Here is a 23,311-nt window from a genome sequence, read left to right as displayed (position 1 = left end):
GAGAGGAAAGTGTACATCAGGGTACGGCCGCTCAAGCAATGCAGCCCCAGGCAGGTGCAGGGAGGGGTGCAGGAGGGGCTGAAGAGATAGCCTCTCCAGCATTGCATGTCAGCGTTGATGTGGCCGCTAAGCAGCCCTCTGCTGCTTACGCTGACCAACGCTTCGTCGTGGAGAATGGCGTTCCGAGCGCAGAAGCGGCCGAACCCGAGGGTTCGCCTAGAAAGAGGCGAAAGCGTCAGTCAATTTCACCTCAGTGCAGCGTGGCTGCAACGCATGCTGACGAGCCAGCAGCGGTCCCTTCTCGAGCGAGAAAGCGAGGAGGAGAGGGGCCCCTGTTACTGTTGTGCGACGGGGTGCGCCGCATGGATAGGGTATTTTCGGACGACGACGGCCGGTGCGCACCGCCTTCTAAAGGCCGCTCCTCTGAATGAGCTAGATGAGGATTGCGACTTTACTTTGTCATGGTGACCTGCAGCCAGGGTCATGAGGCACTGGCCATGCTGATTGTTGTGTCGCCAATTGAAGGAACGATAGAGCACGCGCGAAAAGTGTGTGTGGTGTGTATGTTTCGTGTGTGAAACATTCCTGAAGTTATGTTTCACAGTGGCGGTGGAGGTATCGGGCGCTTCTACGCACTAACTGGCGCGGGCCCTGGGAAGAGCAGCGCGGAAATGGAAAGAACGTGTTGCCCGGCACTTTCAAGCACCGCGCATTCCGAGAAAGGCCGCGCCTGCTCGCACCGGATGTCCTAACCGCCACCACATGGGGAGGGACCCCGACGAAGAGGACTCGCTTTTCCCCCTTCCTCGGCCCTCAGCGGCAAGAGAAATGGAAAATGAAGACAGAGAGACGCGGTCCGGGTGCCGGAGAGCTCGGCCCGTCGTCTTCGGGCTCCGCCCGAGTACTGTTTTTTAGCCGCCCGCTGGGCTGTAAATAAATGTACAGTTTTTGTATCGGAGGCTGAGTTTGTCGGTTGAGGATACCCGGGGTCAAATCCTCAGCACTACTTAGGCTTGGAGGACAAGCCAGGGGGAAAGAACATCACGAAGATAACTCAGCTGTTGGCCGGTTTTCCTTCAGGTGCAGCAATGAACGGTTTTCGATTGCAAATTTAAAAATGAAGTCACGAAAACAGAGCAGAAACGGCAGGCAAATCTGGTGCGACGAGCAAATCACGCAGTGCCGCTCCGAGCTGGCAATAACTATAGCTTTCGCAGTGCTCCCAGACGCGAAGGAAAGAGTGAAACCGTTTATCGAAAGTGTTGCAGGGTCCCTTCAATGTTCGTAGACGTGACACGAAGCAGACACGTAGTGAAGAAACTAAAATTTTGAGCACTCACACATTTTCTTTCACAACGGGAGTACCACAGAAATGACAACGCCGTAACGAACCATTTCAGGCACAGAGTTTCATACTAATATACGCTAGAAAGGACACTGTAGCTGCAATTGTTCAACTACCATGGGCCTGATTGTGTGACGTAGGCTAATGATTATCGAACTTGGCTTAACTTGAGGCTTGATGGTTGCTATGCGCACTTTGCTTCGGATTTTTCTGCGCCATCAGTTTCGGTTTCGGCGTCGAAAGTGCCCAGGGGCCCTATTCTCGACTGCACAAATTGCCGCCATGTGTTTTGCGTGAACACAAAGTAAGCAATCAGTGACGTATTGCACGTATATGACGACATGTAGTGTAATTTGACGCTTCACTCATAAAGATTACAACCAAGGTATGAAATATTGTGCATAAAAGATATAAAATCCCTTGGCATGTATTATAGAAATTTAGACTGTGGCTGAGGTTGGCCAAGGAAACCCATTTCTGCAGGTCAAAATTGGCGTCAACACCACATGGCGATCGAGTAACGTTGATCCAAAAATGAGCGAAAGGGGATGTTGAGCTAAAGAACATCACACAATCTTTTTTATCGTATCTATTTATTTCTTTCAATCGCTTTTAGTAACACAGTTGAGCTATCTGCTTCAATGCAAGCTTTGTAGTGTTATCACCTTCCCGGCTGCCACCGCCGCCACGCTATCGTCTGCTGCTATGTTACAAGTTTATGGCGTGATCACATAAAAAGACGGCCGTGACCATCGCTTGTATGACACATAAGAGCAGCGAAGCGCTACGCCTGATAACCGCGGAGCGCACCGATGTCGCCGATTCACTCATTCGTCAATCTCGACTTCAATCTGCGCTGTAATGAACAAAAGAGTCACTTTTCTTTGTTATTTTTCCCTTGAGTTCGATCATGTGACCCAGCAGCTTACTAGGAGGAGCGTGGACAAATACAATGCATTGGGTTCTTTTTGTTATGGGGAGGCTTGCACTGCCCTCTAATATTGCGGTTACGCTAAAGAAACAATTTTTATTTTATTGCCAAACATAAAAGCAAAATACTGCACGTTATTTGTATGCTCCGTGATCGCTGACTTGGAAACAGTCGAAACTACTATTTGTTTCGGTAGAAAACATGCTTTAAACCGCGCGTCATGCGAAACCGCGCCTGCTGAAAATTCGCGGACATTTCGCGGCGCCGAAGGACGGGGAAATTTTTTGCCCTATTTCGCGGCAAAAGCAGCCGCCATTTTCAAGCTTGTACGTAACATTACGTCAGTTCTACGCAGGCTGAAGTTGCCAATGTATGACGCAATCGTTCCCGCCAACTGTGTAAATTGCGTCACGCCTTCTCAGCCAAACACAGAAAGGGTGTGTATTACAGGCGGCATTGTTGTTGAATAGCAAAGACAGGCTTACGTTGTCATGTCCGGTGCATTTAGTCTAGTTTTTCATTGCCGGCAAAGAATTTTGCGCTTTCAATAAAGAGAAACAAGGCAAACTTTAGAACTGGTGCCCGTAAACGTGATGAAACGTCGAAATGACGACAGCACGCGCAACCACTTTGTCAACCGGAAGCGCGCGACCAAAATTGAAAGCCAATCAGAAAAGACTTCCGGCAAATTGCTCAATTCCCCGGGTATGCAGTCGAGAATAGGGCCCCAGAGGTCTTTCCGGGGCATAATTGCATAAACAGGTAAAAGGTAGTTTAAAATACATTTAGTTGTTTAAAATGTGCTTACTAAACAGTTGCGCGAAAGTTAACTCAAAGCTCGCCTACAACTGGAAACACGTCACGATGAAACGGACGCAAAACGGACGTTTTCAAAACGGACAAACACAAGAATACCGTCTCAGGCCTTCGTCATCGGCTCGAGGCAGCGGTGGCGGGATCCGCAAGTCGTCTCGGAAAGGATTGGCACACTTGTATCCATGTTTCCAATTATCCAGAATGGCTTCTTGAGGAAGCCCTGCGGCCGCGGTGACATCACCCGAGCAGGGCGTGTTTACCCCTTTAGAATTAGCGCTGGAGTTTTTTTTTGTGTGTGTGTGTGCGCGGTAGCGCTATACAACAGCGCTGGAGGTTTTTTTTTTTTTTTTTTTTTTTTTCCTTTTTGCTAAATCCACTGCGCGATCATGGTACCCGGTGGTCGCTACGGGGCACGCGCTCACGAGCGGTCGCCAAGTTCTCCCTCCACGGGGTTTTTGCCAGTTTTTTTTTTTTTTTTTTGCTAAAGCCACTTCGCGTGCCGAAGACGCTTGGCGGTAGCCGCGAGGCATGAGCTCACAAGCGCTCGGCATTTTCTTGGTATTTTTAAGGGCGAAGACCCTTAGGGACTGGGGCTGTTGGCGTCTCCTCTCGTCGTCGTAATCGTCGTCTCATGTGGTCAAGGTACTAAAACACTAGAAAACTATTTTACGCCTCGCGCTAGAACGTAACGCGTACCAAAAAAAAAAAAAGAACACCGGGACACTCGTTTGCCCCTCGCGCTGGAGCGCTTCGTAACGCATTCTAAAAAAACACCGGGACACTCGTTGAAGGCTCGCTCTAGACAGCTTCGTTCTTCAAAGGCAATAGACTTTTACAGCAAAGCTGTATACCTCTACCTGCCAACGGTTTTCATCTCCGTTGACAAAAACGCCCAGGCGCCAAGAATACACTTATACCCTGCATGCTTCCCTCCTCCTCAGGTTTCAGGTTAGTGGAGATGCCCCGGGTTTTTTTTTTTTTTTTTGCAGCGGCGAACTTACGTTTGGACAACACCGCCGCTGTTAAAATTATACCACAAAATTAAAAATAAAGACTTCTAATTGTCACTTGCTGTTATAAGCTAAGCGTATGCTTAAGACACAAGAGAATGAATGACTTCTGGTTTTGAGTGAAAGGCAACACACTTCACAGCTCTTTAAGCTATTGATTGACGACAAGCGACGCCTTCTTTTTGTGGAAATACATAAGCTGTACTGGTTGCTCTTTAAGAAGCTTATGCGGGAGCATCTTTCTGCTCTCCATGGCAGATTTGAGGTCCGGCCCGAGGCACACGCCTTGCTCGGACTTCCTAATTTTTCCGCTGTGAACTGGGTGCACACTCTGTTATACAGCGCGTGCGAGCGTTAACGATAATTACGGACCCGTAGAGATGGCGCAGAGGCAAGGGGTGCGCCGCGCTTCGGCTTCACGCCCCCACAGTCCACGCGGCGCCGTTGCAAAGGCAGCTGTCACCTTTCTTTAGGGCAGATTTGTCCACGCGCTATCTCCACTCTGTCGTTCTGTGCTCTACTACCACTCCCTCTGTTGACAGATCGATCCGGCTCTGCGGAGCGACCTAAAAACTTTGCCGGCATGCAGCGTTTATTGCTCACGCAATAACAAATGAAGCTGCAGTGTTCTCTCCTGCATTCCTTAAATTTCTTTTTAGTGGCGTCGAAGACGCAAGGACCCCAGCTGGGACCAAAAGGGCTTCCGCATGCTCATTCCACACTTTTAAGCTCGCGGATGTACACCTGACAAGTGTTTAAAACGTGGTACCATAGCCTTTAGCAGCCAAGAACAAAAGTGACAAAACACAGTGCGGTTTGCTTTTTTTAAGAGGGCTTTTACGAGAATGTGGGAGCCCGCATTCACTTGAAAAACTAGGGGAATAGTTAAAACCCGCACCACTAAACACCGTTATTATATGTCTTCCAGCGGGATTTATTTACCACAATGTGTGTACTCATGTATTAAGACGAAAAAACAACGCTGCTGTAAGGATGTTGCTTTTTGAATTATTCTTACACTAAGAGAACCGTTTTCTAGACGAAATAAGAGTAAGCTACTCGCGGCACTCTTGCTTTTTGTGTGCAGTGAATGCACCCGTGCAGCACTATCCTTTAACTTGGCCGAGCTGAATGCTTGATATGGGCGACTGAAACCGAGCCTAATCTAAGCTTGTTTCACAAATATCGCATGCCAGCACAAGCGAATCCTGCAAAACCATTTAATAAACCTCTCTCGGTACTCAACAGCACGAAACTTTGCAACAGCAACATCAAGACCGTCGGTGCTTACCAGTTGGTCTCAAGAAATTCTGCGGGAGTTGTTTAAGCACCTCCGCTGGAATATGCGGGTGGGTAGCGCCCGGGGCCTTGCTCTTCTACTTATCAAATATTGTAGTTCCGAAATTAATCTCTTGTTGAACGAGCGACACAAAAAGTGGACAACCCAGGAGAGCCAAGTCCCGTCTACTTCGCGTGTACTTCGTTCCCCCTGCCCTTAAGTTTTCGCCATGATTGACAAATTCGCCCACGCAGACACCCTTATAATGGTCTTACGCGGTAGCTAGCGGCTCTTTCATCATCCACTATAGTTTAATTCTTGTCTTGATATTATTCGACGGAGATCTTGCTACCTGAACTCTGCCCAGATCTTGAAGACACACAAAAAAGGATATCCACTCTTGTGTGGCTTAAGATTTGGCTGCGTGAGCCTACAGCTGCGGAGTGTTGCTCGGTTTGAGTGAGAATGCGACAAGTTCAATGTACTGAATGTACGCTTAAGGCAGTCCCGTTCTTCAGCTTCACCGAAACGATCTTGAGTGACCAATCTTTGCCGCCGACAAAGTAAACTCTGCGAATGACAGCAATACGCATTCAATTTGACTCAAGATTGTGGCCTTCGCTGTGGCATTGCGCAGTGCGAGCGTCATGCCGGCATTACTTCAGGCCACAGCGCAGAGCGAACTTTTTGGTGCGGAGTACCTTAGGACCGCATAATGTCCGTCCGCGTCCGTGCGCATAGCACTTAAAATCGGGAAAAATCACACAGGCACCGGCAGGATTCGAGGCTGTGTCTGGTAGGCCAGACAGGGTTAGTGTCAGTTGTCTTACCCATTGGGCTACGACCGTGAGTTAGTACCCGAGAGTCAAACGGCTTACTCCCTCGCCTGTAGCGGTGCGGAGTACCATAGGACCTCCCAACGCCCGTCCGCGTCCATCCGTGGGCACACCACCATCAAGCGAAAATCAAGCGAAATTGGATCTGCGCCGTGAGTTGCTCAAATCGAATGACGGTCGGGGCGCAAATCGGATGTCACTCGGGGAGCAGCTTGGATGTCATTTCGAGTCCACGTACTCCGCACCGTCGCCATCATCCACGGAGTGGAGGTACTGCCATTTTGAGTCAACACGTGTGCTAGAAGCAGTCATTTGCCGTAATTTTATCGTCTTCTACGTGGATTCTTCAATCGAGTTCAGTGTGGTTACGCTGAACCACGGGATTGCCTTATAGTGTATACGCTGCGAGCGTAGTGGCGGGACCGGCGGACAGCCGCGTGGCCCCATTGCTCGTTTGGTAGACGGTGACAAAGCCGCAGGAAATCCGATTACTAGTTTGCAAATTCGTGTTATCTGAATGCTACTTACTGGGTATAATTTCTAATTAGCACACATTTTATTTCGTTTCTGTTCATAATTTACGGCTCGTATTTGGTTTTTGAGAGCCTAGAGTAAATTTTGGCCGCTTTCTGCAGATAAGTGACGCAGTGTTGGTGCCCGCACCAGTTCAGATGGGATAGGCGCGTGGGTGCGATGGCAACGGTTCTAGGCAGGCCTGGTGACCACGTCAGACAAGCAACGTGCGAACCGCGACGAGGAGAGAACAGTCGTCCTAGTGAAGACATAGTGCTCGCTGAAATTTGATTCGACTCATTTTATGTGCCAAAAAATACCAAACTTCTGGCGGGCTCCCAAGGCTAACAGCTGTCTTAATACAGCTTCACGTAGCATGATTGCCGGCGAGCGTACCGGAACGCCTCTCTTCCACACAGCAATTGTCGCTGAGCCCGATTCCAGCTTCAGGGGGGTTGTGGGGTCGTCATTTTTGGTTGCCGGTGAGGACGCCATTTCGCGGACGCTTGCAAGCAGGGCTGATGAGCGCCGCTGACACCTTCAGCTGCTGCGCTCGCTTACCGCCAACGGGAAATCGCTCAATGAGCCTAGTAACGTGCTTGCGTTAAAATTTTAGATATGACACAACGACGTGCCTGTTCCGGGCGGCGTGAGACCTGAAAGAAGTGCGTCCCTGTATTGTGCGATGGTTAAGTCACAATGGCACGCGGGCGATATTCCGTTCCAAGATAAGTACAAGCCGGTCACTTCCGGCGCGATACAAAACTTAATTGAACCTGTTGATGTGCCGCGCCCTACTTCTAAACCGTCGTAAAAGATAACAAAGCACCCTTCTTTACAATAATAATACGTAGAAATGTGGTAAGAGAACATTTTACACTTCAAAATCATGAGTAACAAGAAAAAAATGCAGCAGTGCTGCGGCTCGTACCCTGGGGTGTTCGTTCTAGAATCCCCGATTTAACCCCTGGGCTACTGAAGCAGAACGCCGGAGCCCTTTTGGCAGTTGCATAAAAGAATATTGTTCCAAACAAAGCAGTGGATGGCGCTGAAGGCCACAGAAAACGTCGGGCTTGTGCTCAGAAGGGAACGGAATCTCGCGGCACAAGGCCCCTGCTGCACGAAAGACCACCGGATGATATCAGCTGACAAATGTATTAAAGAGAAGCTTTAGTATTCTGACTGATTGCGTCTGCAGCGCAAAAACGCCCCGCAGAAAAGCAAACTTTCTCTGACGATGACGATGACTGATCCTGGGTGGAGTGAAAGCAAAATTGGCCGTGTATCTGCTCCTTTCATTGCAAATGTCGGCAAAAGACGAGTTGACATTTGCCAAGTAAATGCCTCCCTTCGCTTTCCCACTCACCTCTCATGTTGTCCGTCTTGCGTCGCGCTCCTGCCAAGGTAAACCCACCAAAGGTTTGCTCAAGTCAATTTAAATTTACCGCGGTCCACTGCTCCAGGGCGGGTGCCTCGATGCCAGCGCTGCCGTACGGCAGAAACGCGCGTGATCGAGGCGCCCTACTTCAACGTTTATAGAACCGCGTTTCCCTAGTCCACGTGCGTTCCAAGCAGAACGTGAAAGCTATCTTGTGGAACTTTTTGTAACTGTTGTAGCTTGAATTCTTAATATGCCACCAGAAACTATAGTGGCGCGGGCGACAGCAGGCGACAGTGTGAATTTTTTTCTGCAGTAGATGCAGTATTTTATTTCGCAAAAATCAAGCATCTATGAATTTTTTTCATAAAGGAACACTGTAAATATCCCTTGGTTATTACGTTTTTGTCTTACATTTGCGTAATATATTGTTCTTGTTCGACAATGTTGACAGGTACGAACATGTAAACCAAACTTAGACGTTTAGATTTCGCTGTGAGTATATAAGACTATTGCGCAGACTTTGTTTCACTTTGGCCGGGTGGCTGAATCTAGTCACAGACAGACAGACAAAATAACAGACCAAACTTTATGGGTTTAAGTAGCCCAAGAAAGTCTTTCGTGTTGAAAAAACACTTCAGTGGCCGGTATTGAACCTGTGTCCCTCGTGTTATGAAGCCGGCGTCTATTTGATTGCTCCATTTCGGCATGGTCGAAACTCAGCCCAACCTCAGATGATAACCAAAGAATCCGCCAAAAGAGAACATCGCATTCAACCATCGTCGTCGTAAGACGGAGAGGTGTATGACTTTTTTATAGTTAACCCATAGTAGACTGACAGAACAATGCAACTAAGTAATATGGGCTTTGTAAGACTAGCCAACGGGTGACTTCAGGAAAACAGACATTTTTTCTGAGAACGACATGTGGGCAACAGTTAAAGACTTTACGAAGCATGCACTACCAGACAAGTTCATGTATGCTGTGTAACGAAGGCCTAATTGAATGAGTTCACACCGTTGGATAGCGACGCTGCGTCGGGCAATTATAGTTCTCTACGCACTGTATGTCCTACTACAGTACAAACTCCGTCAGAACGAGCAGCGGAGAGCCAAATATCTGGCGTGGCTGCACGGAGAAACTGGCCCAATAGGTGGCACTATCTTCTTGGTTGAGATACCATGTCTTGGCTACGCTCAGAAGGTATAACACGACGTTCTGCCGCTTCGAGTGGTCATCCCACCTGTTAGAAGCGCTGACTCGTGCAAGTATACCTATAGAGATTCGAGACTGGAGAGCGAAGGATCGCCGGATTCCCCAAGCAGCTCGTAACGATGTACTGCGGCGTGGCTCGGGGCGAAGTGTTAGCCGGTTCTTGGGTCATGGACTTGGCTGGGTAAGACATAGGTCGGCAGACTCACTCATCAGCGCACTCACACACCCCCCTCTTTACTCATCAGTGAGTGGTGAGTGACCCTCGCCATTGTTTTAGACTAGCGAGTGTGAGTGCGAGTGGGTGCGAGCCCCACGCGCAGTGAGTCACCACTCGCGAGTGCGAGAGCAACTCGCGGCGAGTTCCACTCACCACTCGCGAGTGCGAGAGCAACTCGCGGTGAGTTCCGCTCACCACTCGCAAGTGCGAGTGCAACTTGCCATGAGCCCCGCTCACCACTCGTGAGCATGCCTCGGCAAAACTGGGCGCCACTCACTCACACTCACAAAGAAAAATATATTTTCCTCGTGCACTCACTCACACTCACGCTCACCCGTCGCCCTCGCCACTCGCACACACTCGCACTCACGCTCACTACGCGCCCTCCACCACTCACACACACTCGCTCCCACGCTCAACACTCGCCGTCACCACTCGCATTCACTCGCAATACGCTCACCACTCACCTTCACCACTCGCACTCACTCACGCTCACCATTCGCCGTCACCACTCGCACGCGCTCGTGCTCACGACTCGTCGACTCCCCTCGCTCGTGAGTGTGTGCAGTAGGCCCTCCATGAGTCATGAAACCGAACAGTATTAGTGCATTACGGTGTCAGACGGCCTTCCTAACTCAACACGCCACCAGATAAATAATTCTAGGGTGCCCCGTACCAAGAGCTCAGTGACGACATATCCCGGAAGCTAAAAGCAATCCCGCCACTAACAACCATCACAGTGAACGGCACCTGCGACAAATAGCCAACAGCGATTACAAGCGCAATAGTGGCGCTCCCCGCGGTAAGCCCGCAAATGGCGCAAGAAGCGCGAGTGCACTCACCCCCCCCCCCCCCCCCTCTGCACTCATGAGTGAGTGGTGAGTGACCCTCGCCATTGTTTCGGGGGGGGGGGGGGGGTTGTGGTTCGCGACGGGAAAATGAAAGGAAATTCACTGGGGATATTTTGAGCTCGGCAGGGAGCTCACCTGCATACAACCCAGTGCAGGGGAAGGGAAGTAGAGGGGGAGTGATAGTATAAGGTAGAAAGAGAGAGAGAGAGAGAGAGAGAGAGAAAGGTATAAAGAGAGCTGTCAGTCCTAGAACGCTGTCAGTCCGGGCACACCAGTCAATCACTGCACTCCGGGCTACAGCCGCTGCGTGAGGCCGGTCGTCTTCAGGAAGTGAAGCAGACGAGTGAACACTTCCCGTTGGGTTGCCGCAGGTCCCTTCGGGAACAGAAGGTCCTCCATGTCGGCGCTAGGAAGGCCTCGACGCTGGAGCGCTCGGTGGAGCTCTGCTCTCGGGCCTGCGTGGTGGGGGCAGAAGCAGAGTAGGTGCTCGAGCGTCTCCAGTTCGGAACAGTCCGCACATGTAGGGGAGTCCTTGCGGCCGTGTCGGTGCAGACGCTCCGCCACATTGCAGCAGTTCAGCCGCATGCGGAGAAGCAGGCAGCGGGCGTCCCTGCTGATGCGCGCGGGCAACGGTCTGGGCGCCAGGCCGCTCACGACCCGAGGGTCGGGGTGCATCGTCTGCACCATGCGGGCCAGGGCAGTGCGGGCCTCGTCGAACGCGGTGACGTCTTCGGAGACTGGGGTGCCCTCCTGGTGGGCCTCCCTGGCGCGGGCGTCGGCGTCTTCGTTGCCCCGGATGCCACTGTGGCCCGGCAGCCAGTGGAGCCGCAGGTCGCAGCCTCGGGAGGCCACAGTGCGCAGCTTGATTGCAAGGGAGCGCTCCGGGTAGCCGCTGCTGTTGGTGGGTTGATCGGCCGCGTACAGCCGCAGCAGGGCAGTCCTGGAGTCCGTGAGGATGACCGCCCCGGGGTGGTTATGGGGCCCCCTTTCGAGGAGGAGGTCGGCGGCCAGGTGCAGCGCTGCCAGCTCCGCCCGTGTGGAGGAAGTGGGGAAGGGCAGGCGGCAGCTCCGGCTGGCTCCCAGCTCAGGCACCACGCACGCAGCCGCCCCCTCGCACGTGCTGTGCTTGACGGAGCCGTCCGTGAAGAGATGCAGGTAGCTGCTCAGCTTGTCCTGCAGCAGGACGGCCGCCTCTTGGCGGATGACCTGGGGTGGTGTGGTCCGCTTGTTGCGGACCCCGCGGAGGGTCGTGGTGATCTGCAGGGCCTCCCCGGTGTCTGGTTGTGGCGGCTCCAGACAGGGTCGGTTCGGAACCTCGATGCCCTCCTCGAAGATAGTGAGCAGCGCTCCCATGTGCGAGTTGGGCCGGCTACGGAACCTCTGCAGGAGCGGAGCCCCGTCACGTACGGCCAGCAGACGCTGGATGTGCCGCAGCCCCGTCTGCAAGGCCCGCATCTCGATGGGCCACCATTGTTTCGGACTGGCGAGTGTGAGTGCGAGTGAGTGCGAGCCCCACGCGCAGTGAGCCCCGCTCTCCACTTGCGAGTGCAAGCGCCACGCGCGGCGAGCCCCAAGCAACTCGCGGTGAGCCCCGCTCACCACTCGCGAGTGCACTCGCGCTTCTTACGCCATTTGCGGGCTTACCGCGGGGAGCGCCACTATTGCACTTGTAATCGCTGTTGACTATTTGTGGCAGGTGTCGTTCACTGAGATGGTTGTTAGTGGCGGGATTGCTTTTAGCTTCCGGGATCTGTCGTCACTGAGCTCTTGCTATGGAGCACCCTAGAATTAATTATCTTGGGGCGTGTTGAGTTAGGAAGGCCGTCTGAAACCGTAATGCACTAATACTGTTCGGTTTCATGACTCATAGATGGCCTACTGCACACTCACGTGCGAGGGGAGTGGACGAGTCATGAGCGCGAGCGCGAGTGAGGGCGAGTGGTGACGGCGAATGGTGAGCGTGAGTGAGTGCGAGTGGTGAAGGCGAGTGGTGAGCGTTATCGCAAGTGAATGCGAGTGGTTACGGCGAGCGGTGAGCGTGAGCGCATGTGAGTGCGAGTGGTTACGGAGAGTGGTGAGCGTGGGCGCGAGTGGGTGCGAGTGGTGGAGGGCGCGTAGTGAGCGTGAGTGCGAGTGAGTGCGAGTGGTGAGGGCGACGGGTGAGCTTGAGTGTAAGTGAGTGCGTGAAGAAAAATATATTTTTCTGTGTGAGTGTGAGTGAGTGGCGCCCAGTTTTGCCGAGGCATGGCAAGACAAGCGGCGACCTGAACGCAGCTCCAGGAGTGGGACCTATAAGGTGGAACCGATATATATATATATATATATATATATATATATATATATATATATATATATATATATATATATATATATATATATATATATATATATATATATATATACATACATATATATATATATATATATATATATATATATATATATACATATATATATATATATATATATATATATATATATATATATATGTATAGTATCATCATCTTCACCAGCCAATCTACGCCCACTGCAGGGCAAAGACCTCTCCCATTATTCTCCAATTACCCCGGTCCTGCGCCAACTGCGATCAATTTATCCTCGCAAACTTCTTTATCTCATCTGCCCATGTAACTTTCTGCCGCCTCCTGCCACGCTTGCCTTCTCTAGGTATCCACTCTGCTACCCTTAATGACCAACGGTTACCTTGCCTTCCCATTACATGCCCTGCCCACGTCCATTTCTTCTTCTTAATTTCTACTAATATGTTCTTAACACGCGTTTGTTTCCTGACCCACTCCGCTCTCTTCTTGTCCCCTTAATGTTACACCTATCATCTTCCGTTCCATTGCGCGCTGAGTCGTACTCAATTAAAGTTGAACCCTCTCAGTGAGCCTCCAGGTTTCTGCCCCGTAGGTGACTGCCGGTAAGATGCTGCTGTCATACACTTCCTTCTTCAGGGACAATGGTAGGCTGCCATTCATTATCTGAGAATGCCTGCCGAATGCCCTCCACCCCATTCTTATCCTTCGAATTATCTCTGCCTCGTGGCTGGGATCCGGGGTTACAACTTGGCCTCAGTAGATATATTCGCTTTCCACTTCCACGAATTCGCCACCTATCTCAAACCGCTGTGCTGTCCCGAGGTTTTTAAGTGCGAATGCACTAGCCAGAATCGTCCGCCGCCGTCGTCCGCATAGCAACAGCTGCGGGTGCGCGCGCTCCTCGTCTTCCCTAGCAACGGGGAGAGATGGGAGCGCGCTACTCTCCTCCTCCTCTCTCCGCTCCGTGACTGCGGGTGTTGGGCGCCTCCTCTCCACTTCGGGCGGGAGAGCTCTCGCTCGCGTAGCGGGCGCTCCGCATTCCGACGCGTGAGGGCGCTCGTGTAGCCCTCGCCGTAACGGCGGGCGCTACTCTCCTCCTCCTCTCTCCGCTCAGTGACTGCGGGTGTTGGGCGCCTCCTCTCCACTTCGGGCGGGAGAGCTCTCGTTCGCGTAGCGGGCGCTCCGCATTCCGACGGGTGTGAGCGCGCTCGTGTAGCGGCCGCGTGGCGCGGGAGGGTATTAGTCGAGCGCGCGCCGTCGTCGAGAGCGGTCGCTGGTCCTGCATCTCGATAACGATGATGGCGGACCGGGCAACGGTACCAGCAATAACGAGTGAAATATCTTTCTTTGTAGTTGTGTGCGTGTGTGTAATCTCTCGACTACTCATTAAGATCACGATATCCACCGTAATCGCGCAATCAACAACCGTGCATTCGCACTTACACACTCTCCCCCTCGGGGAAGTGCGAGGGAATTTTTTATCATTACTTTAGCTTTCTGCATATTAATTTTCAGGCCCACGGTTCTACTCTGTTTGTCCAGTGCGGTAAGCATGCTTTGCAATTGCTCCCCCGAGTTACTTAACAAGGCAACGTCATCAGCAAATCTGAGGTTACTGAGGTATTTCCCATTAACCCTTACCCCCATGTGTTCCCTATCCAGTGTTTTGAATACTCATTCAAAGATGCTGTGAATAACATCGGAGAGATCGTGTCTCCTTGCCTGACGCCCTCCCTTATAAGTATTTTACTGCTTTCCTTATGGAGGATGATGGTACCTGTGAACCCATTGTAGATATCCTCTAGTATTCTTACATAATGCTCGTCTACACCTTGGTTCCGTAATGCCTCAATGATGACTGCTGAGGTTTTGACCGAGTCAAATGCTTTCTCATAATCTATGAAGACTATATATAGGGGTTCAGTATACTCCGCGCACTTCTCTACCACCTGATTTAGCGTGTGAATATGGTCCATTGTTTAATAGCCTTTACGAAACCCTGCTTGCTCTTTAGGTTGTTTGAAATATAAGGTGGCAGAAATTCTGTTAGCGATTACCTTGGTAAGTACCTCGTAGACGACTGACAGTAAGCTGATCGGCCTGTAATTTTTCAAGTCATTTATGTCACCTTTCTTATGGATTAGGATGATGTTCGCGTTTTTCCAAGATTCCGGTACACTTGCGGTCATTAATGGCATTGCTTGTACAGGTTTGCCAGTTTTACTAGTACTATGTGCCCGCCATCGTTCAAGAGGTCTGCTGTTATCTTATCTTCACCAGGTGCTTTTCCCCCTTTCATTTCTTTCAAAGTCTTCATTACTTCTTCTGTCGTTACTGGTGGGATGTCTATCTCCTGTGAACTACGTTCTCTTTCTGCATTATACTGGATGTCCTGGCTACTGTACAGATCTCTATAGAACTCCTCGGCTACTTTGACTATTTTATCCCTATTTGTGATGGCATTGCCTTGCTTGTCTTTAAGTGCATACATCTCATTTCTCCACACACCTAGACGCCTCTTCACTGCTTTCAGGCTGCCTCAGTTCCTTACAGCATATTCGATCCTTTTCATATTATACTTCCGTATGTCAGCTGCCTTACGCTTATTGATTAACTTCGAAAGCTTCGCTAGTTCAATTCTATCAGCTGGGGTGGAGATTGTCATGGTTTGCCGTTTCCTTATTAGATCTTTCGTCTCCTGGGAAAGTTTGCCAGTATCCTGTCTTAGCATCGTACCCCCGACTTCTACTGCACACAACGTGATAATGCGTGTAAGATTGTCGCTGGCTTCCTGTATCGTAAACTCTGCTTCTTCGGTAAGAGCTGAATATCGGTTCTGCAGCGCGAACCTGAATTCTTCAACTTTACGCCTTACAGTTAGTTCATTGATCGGCTTCTTTCGTACTAGCTTGTTGCGGTCCCTCCTCAAATCTAGCCTAATCCGAGAGCTCACCATACGGTGGTCACTACACCTTACCCTTCCGAGCGACGCCAGGGTTATCGCATAATATGAAGTCTATTTCATTTTTATGCTCCCCATTCGGGCTCGCTCCTCCACGTCCACTTCCGGATCCCCCGTTAGCAGTATATATATATATATATATATATATATATATATATATATATATATATATATATATACTTATACAAAGCGGAACCAAGACGCTGCCTCCCCCATTTGAGAGGACAAGGTTCACTCGACAGGCTGACGTTCAGAGCGACCGTTTATTCGGACGTTCAGGGGAAGAACCAACGTGCGCACACAACATGATCATGAGTACCTACGAAGATGAAGAAAAAGTACTGGTGAGTGAGGATGATAATGTTCTGATGAAGAGGAAGCATTGTTGTTAGCAGTCGGGAGAGTCCTCAAACTAAGAGGCTACGGCAACATTTGTCGGCGGAATGGCCAAGGGCGCTCACAAGATTTATTTTTTTTTGTTTGTTTGTTTGTCTGTCTATTTTTTTGTTTGTTTGTTTGAGTACCTGCTGGGAGGAAGTTTGGCCAATGCCTACACGTAATGATCTTTATATTCAAAACCGAAAGGCACGACGTTTTCGAAGGCTACTCCGACGTTAACATTATTGTCGAGAGCTCTATGGTATGTCTCGAATCTGTCGTGGCAATCTATAGGCCATCTCTCGGTGATAAAATGGTGTTTTGTCGAGTCTTAAGAACAATTTATTTATTAATTTAACATTGCTGAGGCGCATTTTGCGGGCATGGGGTGCTTGAACGCACTTTAATATGACGCCTCATACGGGCACTTTACTGAAACTGAAAGAATTAATTATTTTGATGTAGACACGTCTTCACTAAAGCATGGCGAAAACAACAACCACCGCTACCGCGTTTGAAGTGTGTACTACGAACTGAGTTGATTGGGTTAGCGTGGTGCAGTCATAAAATTAGCGACCATGTATCTGCATTCTAATTTATCCCACGTGTTCGGTCTGAAAACACAGTCCAGAAAACACTTATCGCTTAAATATGAGGTACCACCCGGTATGTGCTCCCTATCCTCCTCCGGGTTGCAGACGGGAGCAATGCATCATCTGAAAAGAATTCATCCTTCGACAGCATATTTTTCACAAAACTTGCCGTTTGTTATGAACATGCCCTTCGAGTAACACTGTAAAATTTTCGCAGGTGAAAAAGTAGGAAGTCATCAATAACAAAACTCCTTGTTGCACTTCACTCGGCTTACGTGATTTGAAGGCAAAATTATTTTATGACTTCTGCTGGCGATACGTATGAGACTTTTTTACTGTAACGCCGTGTTCCCGTCTCTTTTTTCGCTTTCGTACGTTCGCCTTTTGGTGCGAATCACTTCGAGGAGCAGACATCCGATTCTTCGCGCCACAGCCTCTCCAGAATCAGAGTCCTCTGTGGCCGGCGTACACCTGCTCTACTGGCGTTTATGGCGTTCACCTGTCACCCGATATGATGTCAGCGCTGCACGTGCTATGTGTAGGCTAACTTGTAAGCGACTCTTGTTCCGCCGCAGGCAAAGTGATGAGGTGGTGCGGTGGTAGCGACCTTGTCAACCCTGGTTTGATTCTTATGTGAATTCGAGGGTGTTTTTAATACACACTTTACAGCAGCGCCCATCTTCTGTACCGCCCACCAACAAAAATAACGCCGGTTTTTTTTTTCGCACAATGAAACACAATGTTTCCGCGTTTAAAAGCATCGCGAAAGAAAATAAAGAAAACAGTACCGGATCTACCCAAATTTGTACAGTCTAGGGACGTGTCCTTTCCCTTCCCTCATTTCCTTGAAGAATATAGACACCAACTTAACACCGGAATAATTCGACTTTCTAAATAAAACGTATTACGAAATCTGGTTTTCAAACATCGCTCACGATAACGGAAAATCCCGAAATGAAGTGCGAAATCTTGCCTTAAAGAGCAGGCCATTGCTAATGTCCGAAGTTCTGACTGACGCGGATATTTAATACGACTATTGAGGTGGCCAGACAAAGGAGTGCGTATTTCATGAAATATCGTGCACACTCATTGCACACTGTTGCGACCGGGCGGGGGTACCCGATCCGCGCTCCGTGGCCTCCGACATACGAGTGGTAGCGTGTATGATGCGAGCGGCCAGCCGCTGTTGCAGCCGTGAAGAAGTCCAAAATCCGTAGGCTAACGTAACTGTTTACTTCATAGCGAGAGGTGAGCCGAAGCCAAAAAAAAAAAAAACAATGCCCCGATGGGCGAGGTTACAATACAGGACTCGAGCAGAGCGACAGCATGGATTCACTGCTCAAACAGGAATGGGTTATAGCGCTTGCGGGGCTTCTATTTATACCCAAAGGCGTCAACGGTCGAAACGCCAACAAGTAGCAACACGCCACGAACGTCACAGACACACACAACGCTCTTTCCACAGTTCGTGAGTCGTCGGTAGCTTCGGCGCACGTTGAGTCCGAGAGAGGGAGAGAGGAGGATTCCGCTGCGACCGACGGGGCCTCTGTGTCCTTGAAACATGCCTGGGCGTGTTCAGTCGGCGCGCTATCGAATGTTGATCGCGCCGATAGCGAAGCGTCTGAGCCGGGCATGTCGAGGCCTGAATGTATGACTCACCGACATGCTGGCGCCTGACCGCTGTGCGGCGCACGTCCTTGAAACAAGTCTCGACGTGCCGCTGGCAACCGCCGGAGGCGCGTTGAAAAGCGAGACGTCTGGCCCGGCATGTCGAGACATGAAAGTATGATTCACCGACACGGCGGCGCCTTGGTCGAAAGGCGCACGTAGTGGCTTCGCCGCACAGCCGAGGAGTGATGCAGGAAAATACGACGGCGCTGGCCGATTCGTAACAACACTTAATGGAATTAATAATGTTGTTATCGACCAATGTGGAGCCTAATAAAAATTCTACGATCATAAGAACGTAGAATGTTTAATTAGGCTTTATATCTGCGATAATAAAATTATGTATTGCAATAAATTAATACCGGTAACTACTTCGGAATAGAAAAACAATTAGTACAGCGATAAAAAGTAATGCTGCCGCTTGGTACGACGACATGAAACCTGAGTATTACAATAAAACACGTATCATTGATAACATCCCATGTGGCAGCTGATGTAGTCAACTTAGTGTTCGAAAATGAAAATTTTCCAGTCGGTTAGAAGGTAGGCAGAATACGGAGGTTCTCAAAAAAAGGTCACCAACAATTATGACAAACTACCGACCAATCTCGGTTCTTTCGTTTTTTTTTTTTGCCGAACTTCGTTTTACGCATCTTAAACAAAAGAATGAAAACTTTTTGGTTAAGTATAATGTGGTTAGTGAAATGCTGTTCGGCTTCCAAAAAAAAACGAAATCTCATGAAATGATTGTATTTTGCATTAAATACTACTTTTGGGGAAATTTCGAGAAAAGGTTATTTCCTCTGAATGTCATTCTTGTTCTCCCCAAATAGTTTTGTTCGGTGTACCGCGAAATTCTTCTACGAAGTTGCGTTGGAATCGCGGGAGTGGAACTGCAGCGGGTTTAATGATAAGTTGTGTTGCTCACTGCTACCAATATGTCGTCTCGGGACGAAATATCTTTGATCTTTCCGTACACAAACAACAAAAGACGTGCCATTCGGATCTATTGCAGGTTTTCTGGGTTTCACAGTACGTATAAATGACCTTTGCATTATTTCCCAGTATTGTGAATTGTTTATGTACGCAGGCGACACTACATTTTTTTTCTCTAGTTATTAGTAATAATTCCTCAGACCGCTGATAATATGTAAGTCGTTTGTCTTGAAGGCCAATTAAAATCAGCTTAAGCTTAATACAAATGAAATAAAATGCGTTTAATTGGCCCTATACAGATATTCGACACTGATTTTAGGAGAACTAAAGCATTTAAAAGCTCAAGTTTACGGCGTGTTCATAACAAAACTTTTTTATTGTGTGGTTTTGGGATATTAACCTGGGAATAGTCATATAGCCAGATTGACGACATTCCTTAGCAGAACTGTTGGCAGTATCAATAAAAAAATAACCCAACTAACCCTGTTGCCGTTAAAAACAGCCTCTATTTCAGATTGTCCTAATGCACATTAATGCAAGGAAGAACAACCAGCTGGTATTATGAGAAGTTAATCTTGCTATAAAAAAGTACTGGGTACATTGCGAAACTAGTAACAGCATCAATAGTTCTTATGTGTGGATCCACGATAAATAAACATTCAAACTGCAAGCACGTAAACCCTATTACTCGAAACTTTTGCAGTACATTACATGCAACGAACTTTACACTTCGGTAAACACTCCAGAAAACAAGCCATATTCTCTCCATCAAAAGCGCAAAATAGTAATTAGAATAAGTGGAAATTAAGAACATCGATATCTTAGGTACCAAGTACCTGCTCATCTTAATGTGAAAGATGGTTCCGGGGCTTTCGGAAAATGATGGCCTAATAAAGTGTTTAAAGAATCTGTACTGAGCGCGAAGTTGTGCTTCCGTTCCTTTTCTTCTGAGCGGGGCTTTTGTAAAAGTGGGGAACACTTTGAGTTCCACTTGAAACACCTGAGTTATACGGCCTGGAATTCAGGTGATTATATATATAATACTTTATGCCAGTATTCACTTTTACTTTGAATTATTACTTTTAACTTGGTCCTGCCATGTTCTATATACCTACATTACAGACTAGGGAATGTTGCTTTAGAGTCCCGTAGAGGAGTGTTTGAATGCCTTTCTATTAAATGCACAAGTGCACCGTGTGCGCCGCTAGAACCTTCGTCAGACTGTGCCTTTTGCCCTTCTCTAATTTCTGCCAATAGAAGAAACCAGTCGCCGTGGTGACTCAGTGCCTAAGGTGCCGTGCAGCTAAAGAACGGACTCTGACTTAAAGGGACACTGAAGTGAATTTGTCAAGCTCCCGTTTTTGCTTGCACTGCGTAGACTGGCTCAAATTAGCACACTTTTCATCGTTTATCCGGTTGACAAATCAGTAATTATTTTACAAAGCGCGAAAGAAGAAAAACTACCATGCGCGGTTTGCGGCGGCCGCACCAACTAAGTCTGTGACGTTGGGAGGAGGGGGCACCGTGATTGGACGATACCTAAGGTTAGCAATCAAACGAGTTTCGGTTTCGGTTTCGGTTCTGTAAAACACAACCGATGGCGTTGTTGGATGGGCATTATCAATATCTCAGTAATCATCGTACCGCGTTTCTGCCATGTTGTCGGCTGTAAAATGCATAAGATAAGCCTCCCAGGACGGCTTGGAATCGTAGCATTCACTAGCCGAGTCCTACGCAGTGCAGCGTCAGTGCAGCGTTCGCCCAGCGCCAAAAAGTGCTTCCCGCACCCTAGTTTTACGCTGTTCGGTAAAAATATCAGTTGATTTTATTTCCTTAGTACCTATATTGACTTCGCTGACTCTTCTCCCGCCTTCAAGAGGCCCTATATTTTCCTACTGGCGTACCAGTCAGCGAAGCGTCGCATGTGCGCTTGTGCAGCGCTTGTGTGAAGAGACCTTGACTTGGAGCTAGATACAGTGTACAAACTAACCAAGTAAAGAAAGGCACATTCTTCCATTCACAAACGTGTCCTGGATTCGTTTCAACTGAGCGAACGAATTGCGACGACCCGTCGGCGGCCGCCGGCGGACGAAACGCTGGTCCGACTGACTGTTTGACGGCCGGGGAGCCGTGCAGTAGCGCAGCCAATTGCGAGCTCGGCTCCTCCCGACGTCACACGAAAACGCCACAGAAAATGGGCGAGCGTAAAGAGAGGAGGACAGCATTTTCGAAATAATTTTTCCACTAAATAAAATCGCGTTAACGCGCCCAGAGTGGTCGAAACATGGCCTGGGGACTCCGGACTACAATTTGCGCTAGTAATCCCGCAATGTTTACATATCACTTCAGTGTCCCTTTAATCCCGGCTGCGGTCGCTGTTCAGCGCGACAGCGTTACTACGCTCATTTCTAGAATTCCGGCGCTCTTGCCTGCCGTGCCCTGTACCATTCCGCCAAAGTGGAAGGGACGGCGACATCTGCAATCACGCCATTTCTCTAAAAAACCCTGGCATGGATGGCAGTCGATCCTAGAGACGGGGAATGACAGGCAAGTGCCTTTATCACTGCCCTGCGTCGTCGCCACGCAAAAGATGGCGTTCGAGGTACTTCAGATATGGACGAAAGGATCTCAAGTGGAGAATGTAATACGCAAAAGCACAGTGCGCACATGGATACTCCGTGCGCATCTCTCAGAACAGAAAATCATTCAAGACCTATGGCGGATCGTTAAGAACGTGTAAACATCTCGCCTCTCTCATTTTGTCAACTTGAGGCTTGCCTTGATGCACGCGCCTTGCTCTGGTTTCAGAAGTCCGCAACATGGCGTTAGTCGCATGTCCCTCGTATACCGTGCCAACCGTGCCTAGCGCTCCAGTCATCTCACGGGTTACGTTTGCTCGCTTTACCAGGGCATTTGCTGTCTCTTGCTCCTGCATGTGGGAATGCCCTCAAGACCCTTTCCCCCCAATCACCAGCAGCGAGCAGTGGGAGGAGACGCTCGGCAGCTCCGGCCTGGCCACCCAAGAGCTCATGGTTGAACGAGCTGCTTTAGCCGCCACCAGCCTGGTGGCCCCCCCGTCTCCTTAAAGAGGTCGTGAAGAGAAAATGCATTTGTCCTTTCTTAATTTTGTCTGCTTGAGCGACCTTTTAAGAACATAAATCCTAAATATTTTTACGATTCATTGCTTCTGAAATTTAGTAGGCGCCTTTGAAATTCTCGTTTTGAGGCGCATCGCAAGCGACCATGCGCGCATCGTCGGTCGGCAGCGCAACTAGAATGACGTCACGTCAAGTACATTAGAGAGTTCAACGCGTTCAACGTTCTTTGTGTATATTGTTCTGCAAAGCTGCAAACCCAATATTTTAAAAATAATGCATCCTTTATTCGTTGCCAAAAAACAGTTTTCTATCCACTTGAGCGGTGTCGTGACCGCTTCAGTTGTCTGGCAACCATTGCAGCAAAACTCAGGCCATCGCCCTCAGACCTACTGGCTGTTTGTACAGTTTGTAGCGCTGAATTTCACGTTATTTCGCCTAATTCTCTTCGGAAAGTTACCTTTTTTGTCCGAAATGGCACAGAACCGCTCAGGCATAAAAAAGGTGCCCCCTATGCGATTCGAACTTGCGGCCTCCGGGCCAGCCCAACATTGCGGGCAGCCTAGTCGGATACTTTATCCACTACACCACCGACGTGAGAAGTGCGCGCGGCGAAGAACTGCTGTATAAAAGCCTCTTCGCATTTGTAACCCAGAAGTCTGTCGTGTTTTCATAAATTCTAATCAACCCAGAGCTTTAACCGCCAACTTATGTTGAACGCTTCTGCACTAAGTCAAAGGGGAGCGTATGCAATCAACGAAACAGCGTTAGCAGCATTGTTTATTGCAGGAAACAGGAAAGCAATCGTCGAACTGCGTGATGGCGGGACTCAGCGCTGCATCGCTGCTTCTTGCTAGTTATTGTTGCGCTTGATGAGTAAATGATGGATGGGTTTTAAGTTCCGACTACTCGAAGTTCCTTCGATAAACGTGTTTATGTAATAAATTCTCACTTTAAGCGTTCGGTC

At 49.1% G+C, this 23,311-nt stretch overlaps 1 protein-coding gene across 1 annotated transcript in view; it reads left to right on the top strand.

Annotated features, from left to right (window-relative positions):
- LOC144159553 (uncharacterized) overlaps window positions 1–22,335 on the top strand; it is a 128,747-nt gene extending 106,412 nt beyond the window's left edge. Inside the window, exon 2 of the mRNA XM_077691122.1 lies at window positions 22,224–22,335. Within this exon, the coding sequence (XP_077547248.1) occupies window positions 22,224–22,335 (112 nt within the window). The remainder of the gene's footprint in view (window positions 1–22,223) is intronic.
- Window positions 22,336–23,311: the final 976 nt, after the last annotated feature.

This window comes from Haemaphysalis longicornis, unplaced genomic scaffold (assembly GCF_048455015.1).
Source record: "Haemaphysalis longicornis isolate Haplotype H1 unplaced genomic scaffold, Haemaphysalis longicornis Haplotype H1 scaffold_1, whole genome shotgun sequence".
Taxonomy (NCBI): domain Eukaryota; kingdom Metazoa; phylum Arthropoda; class Arachnida; order Ixodida; family Ixodidae; genus Haemaphysalis; species Haemaphysalis longicornis.
This window is presented reverse-complemented; position numbering and strand designations above follow the sequence as displayed.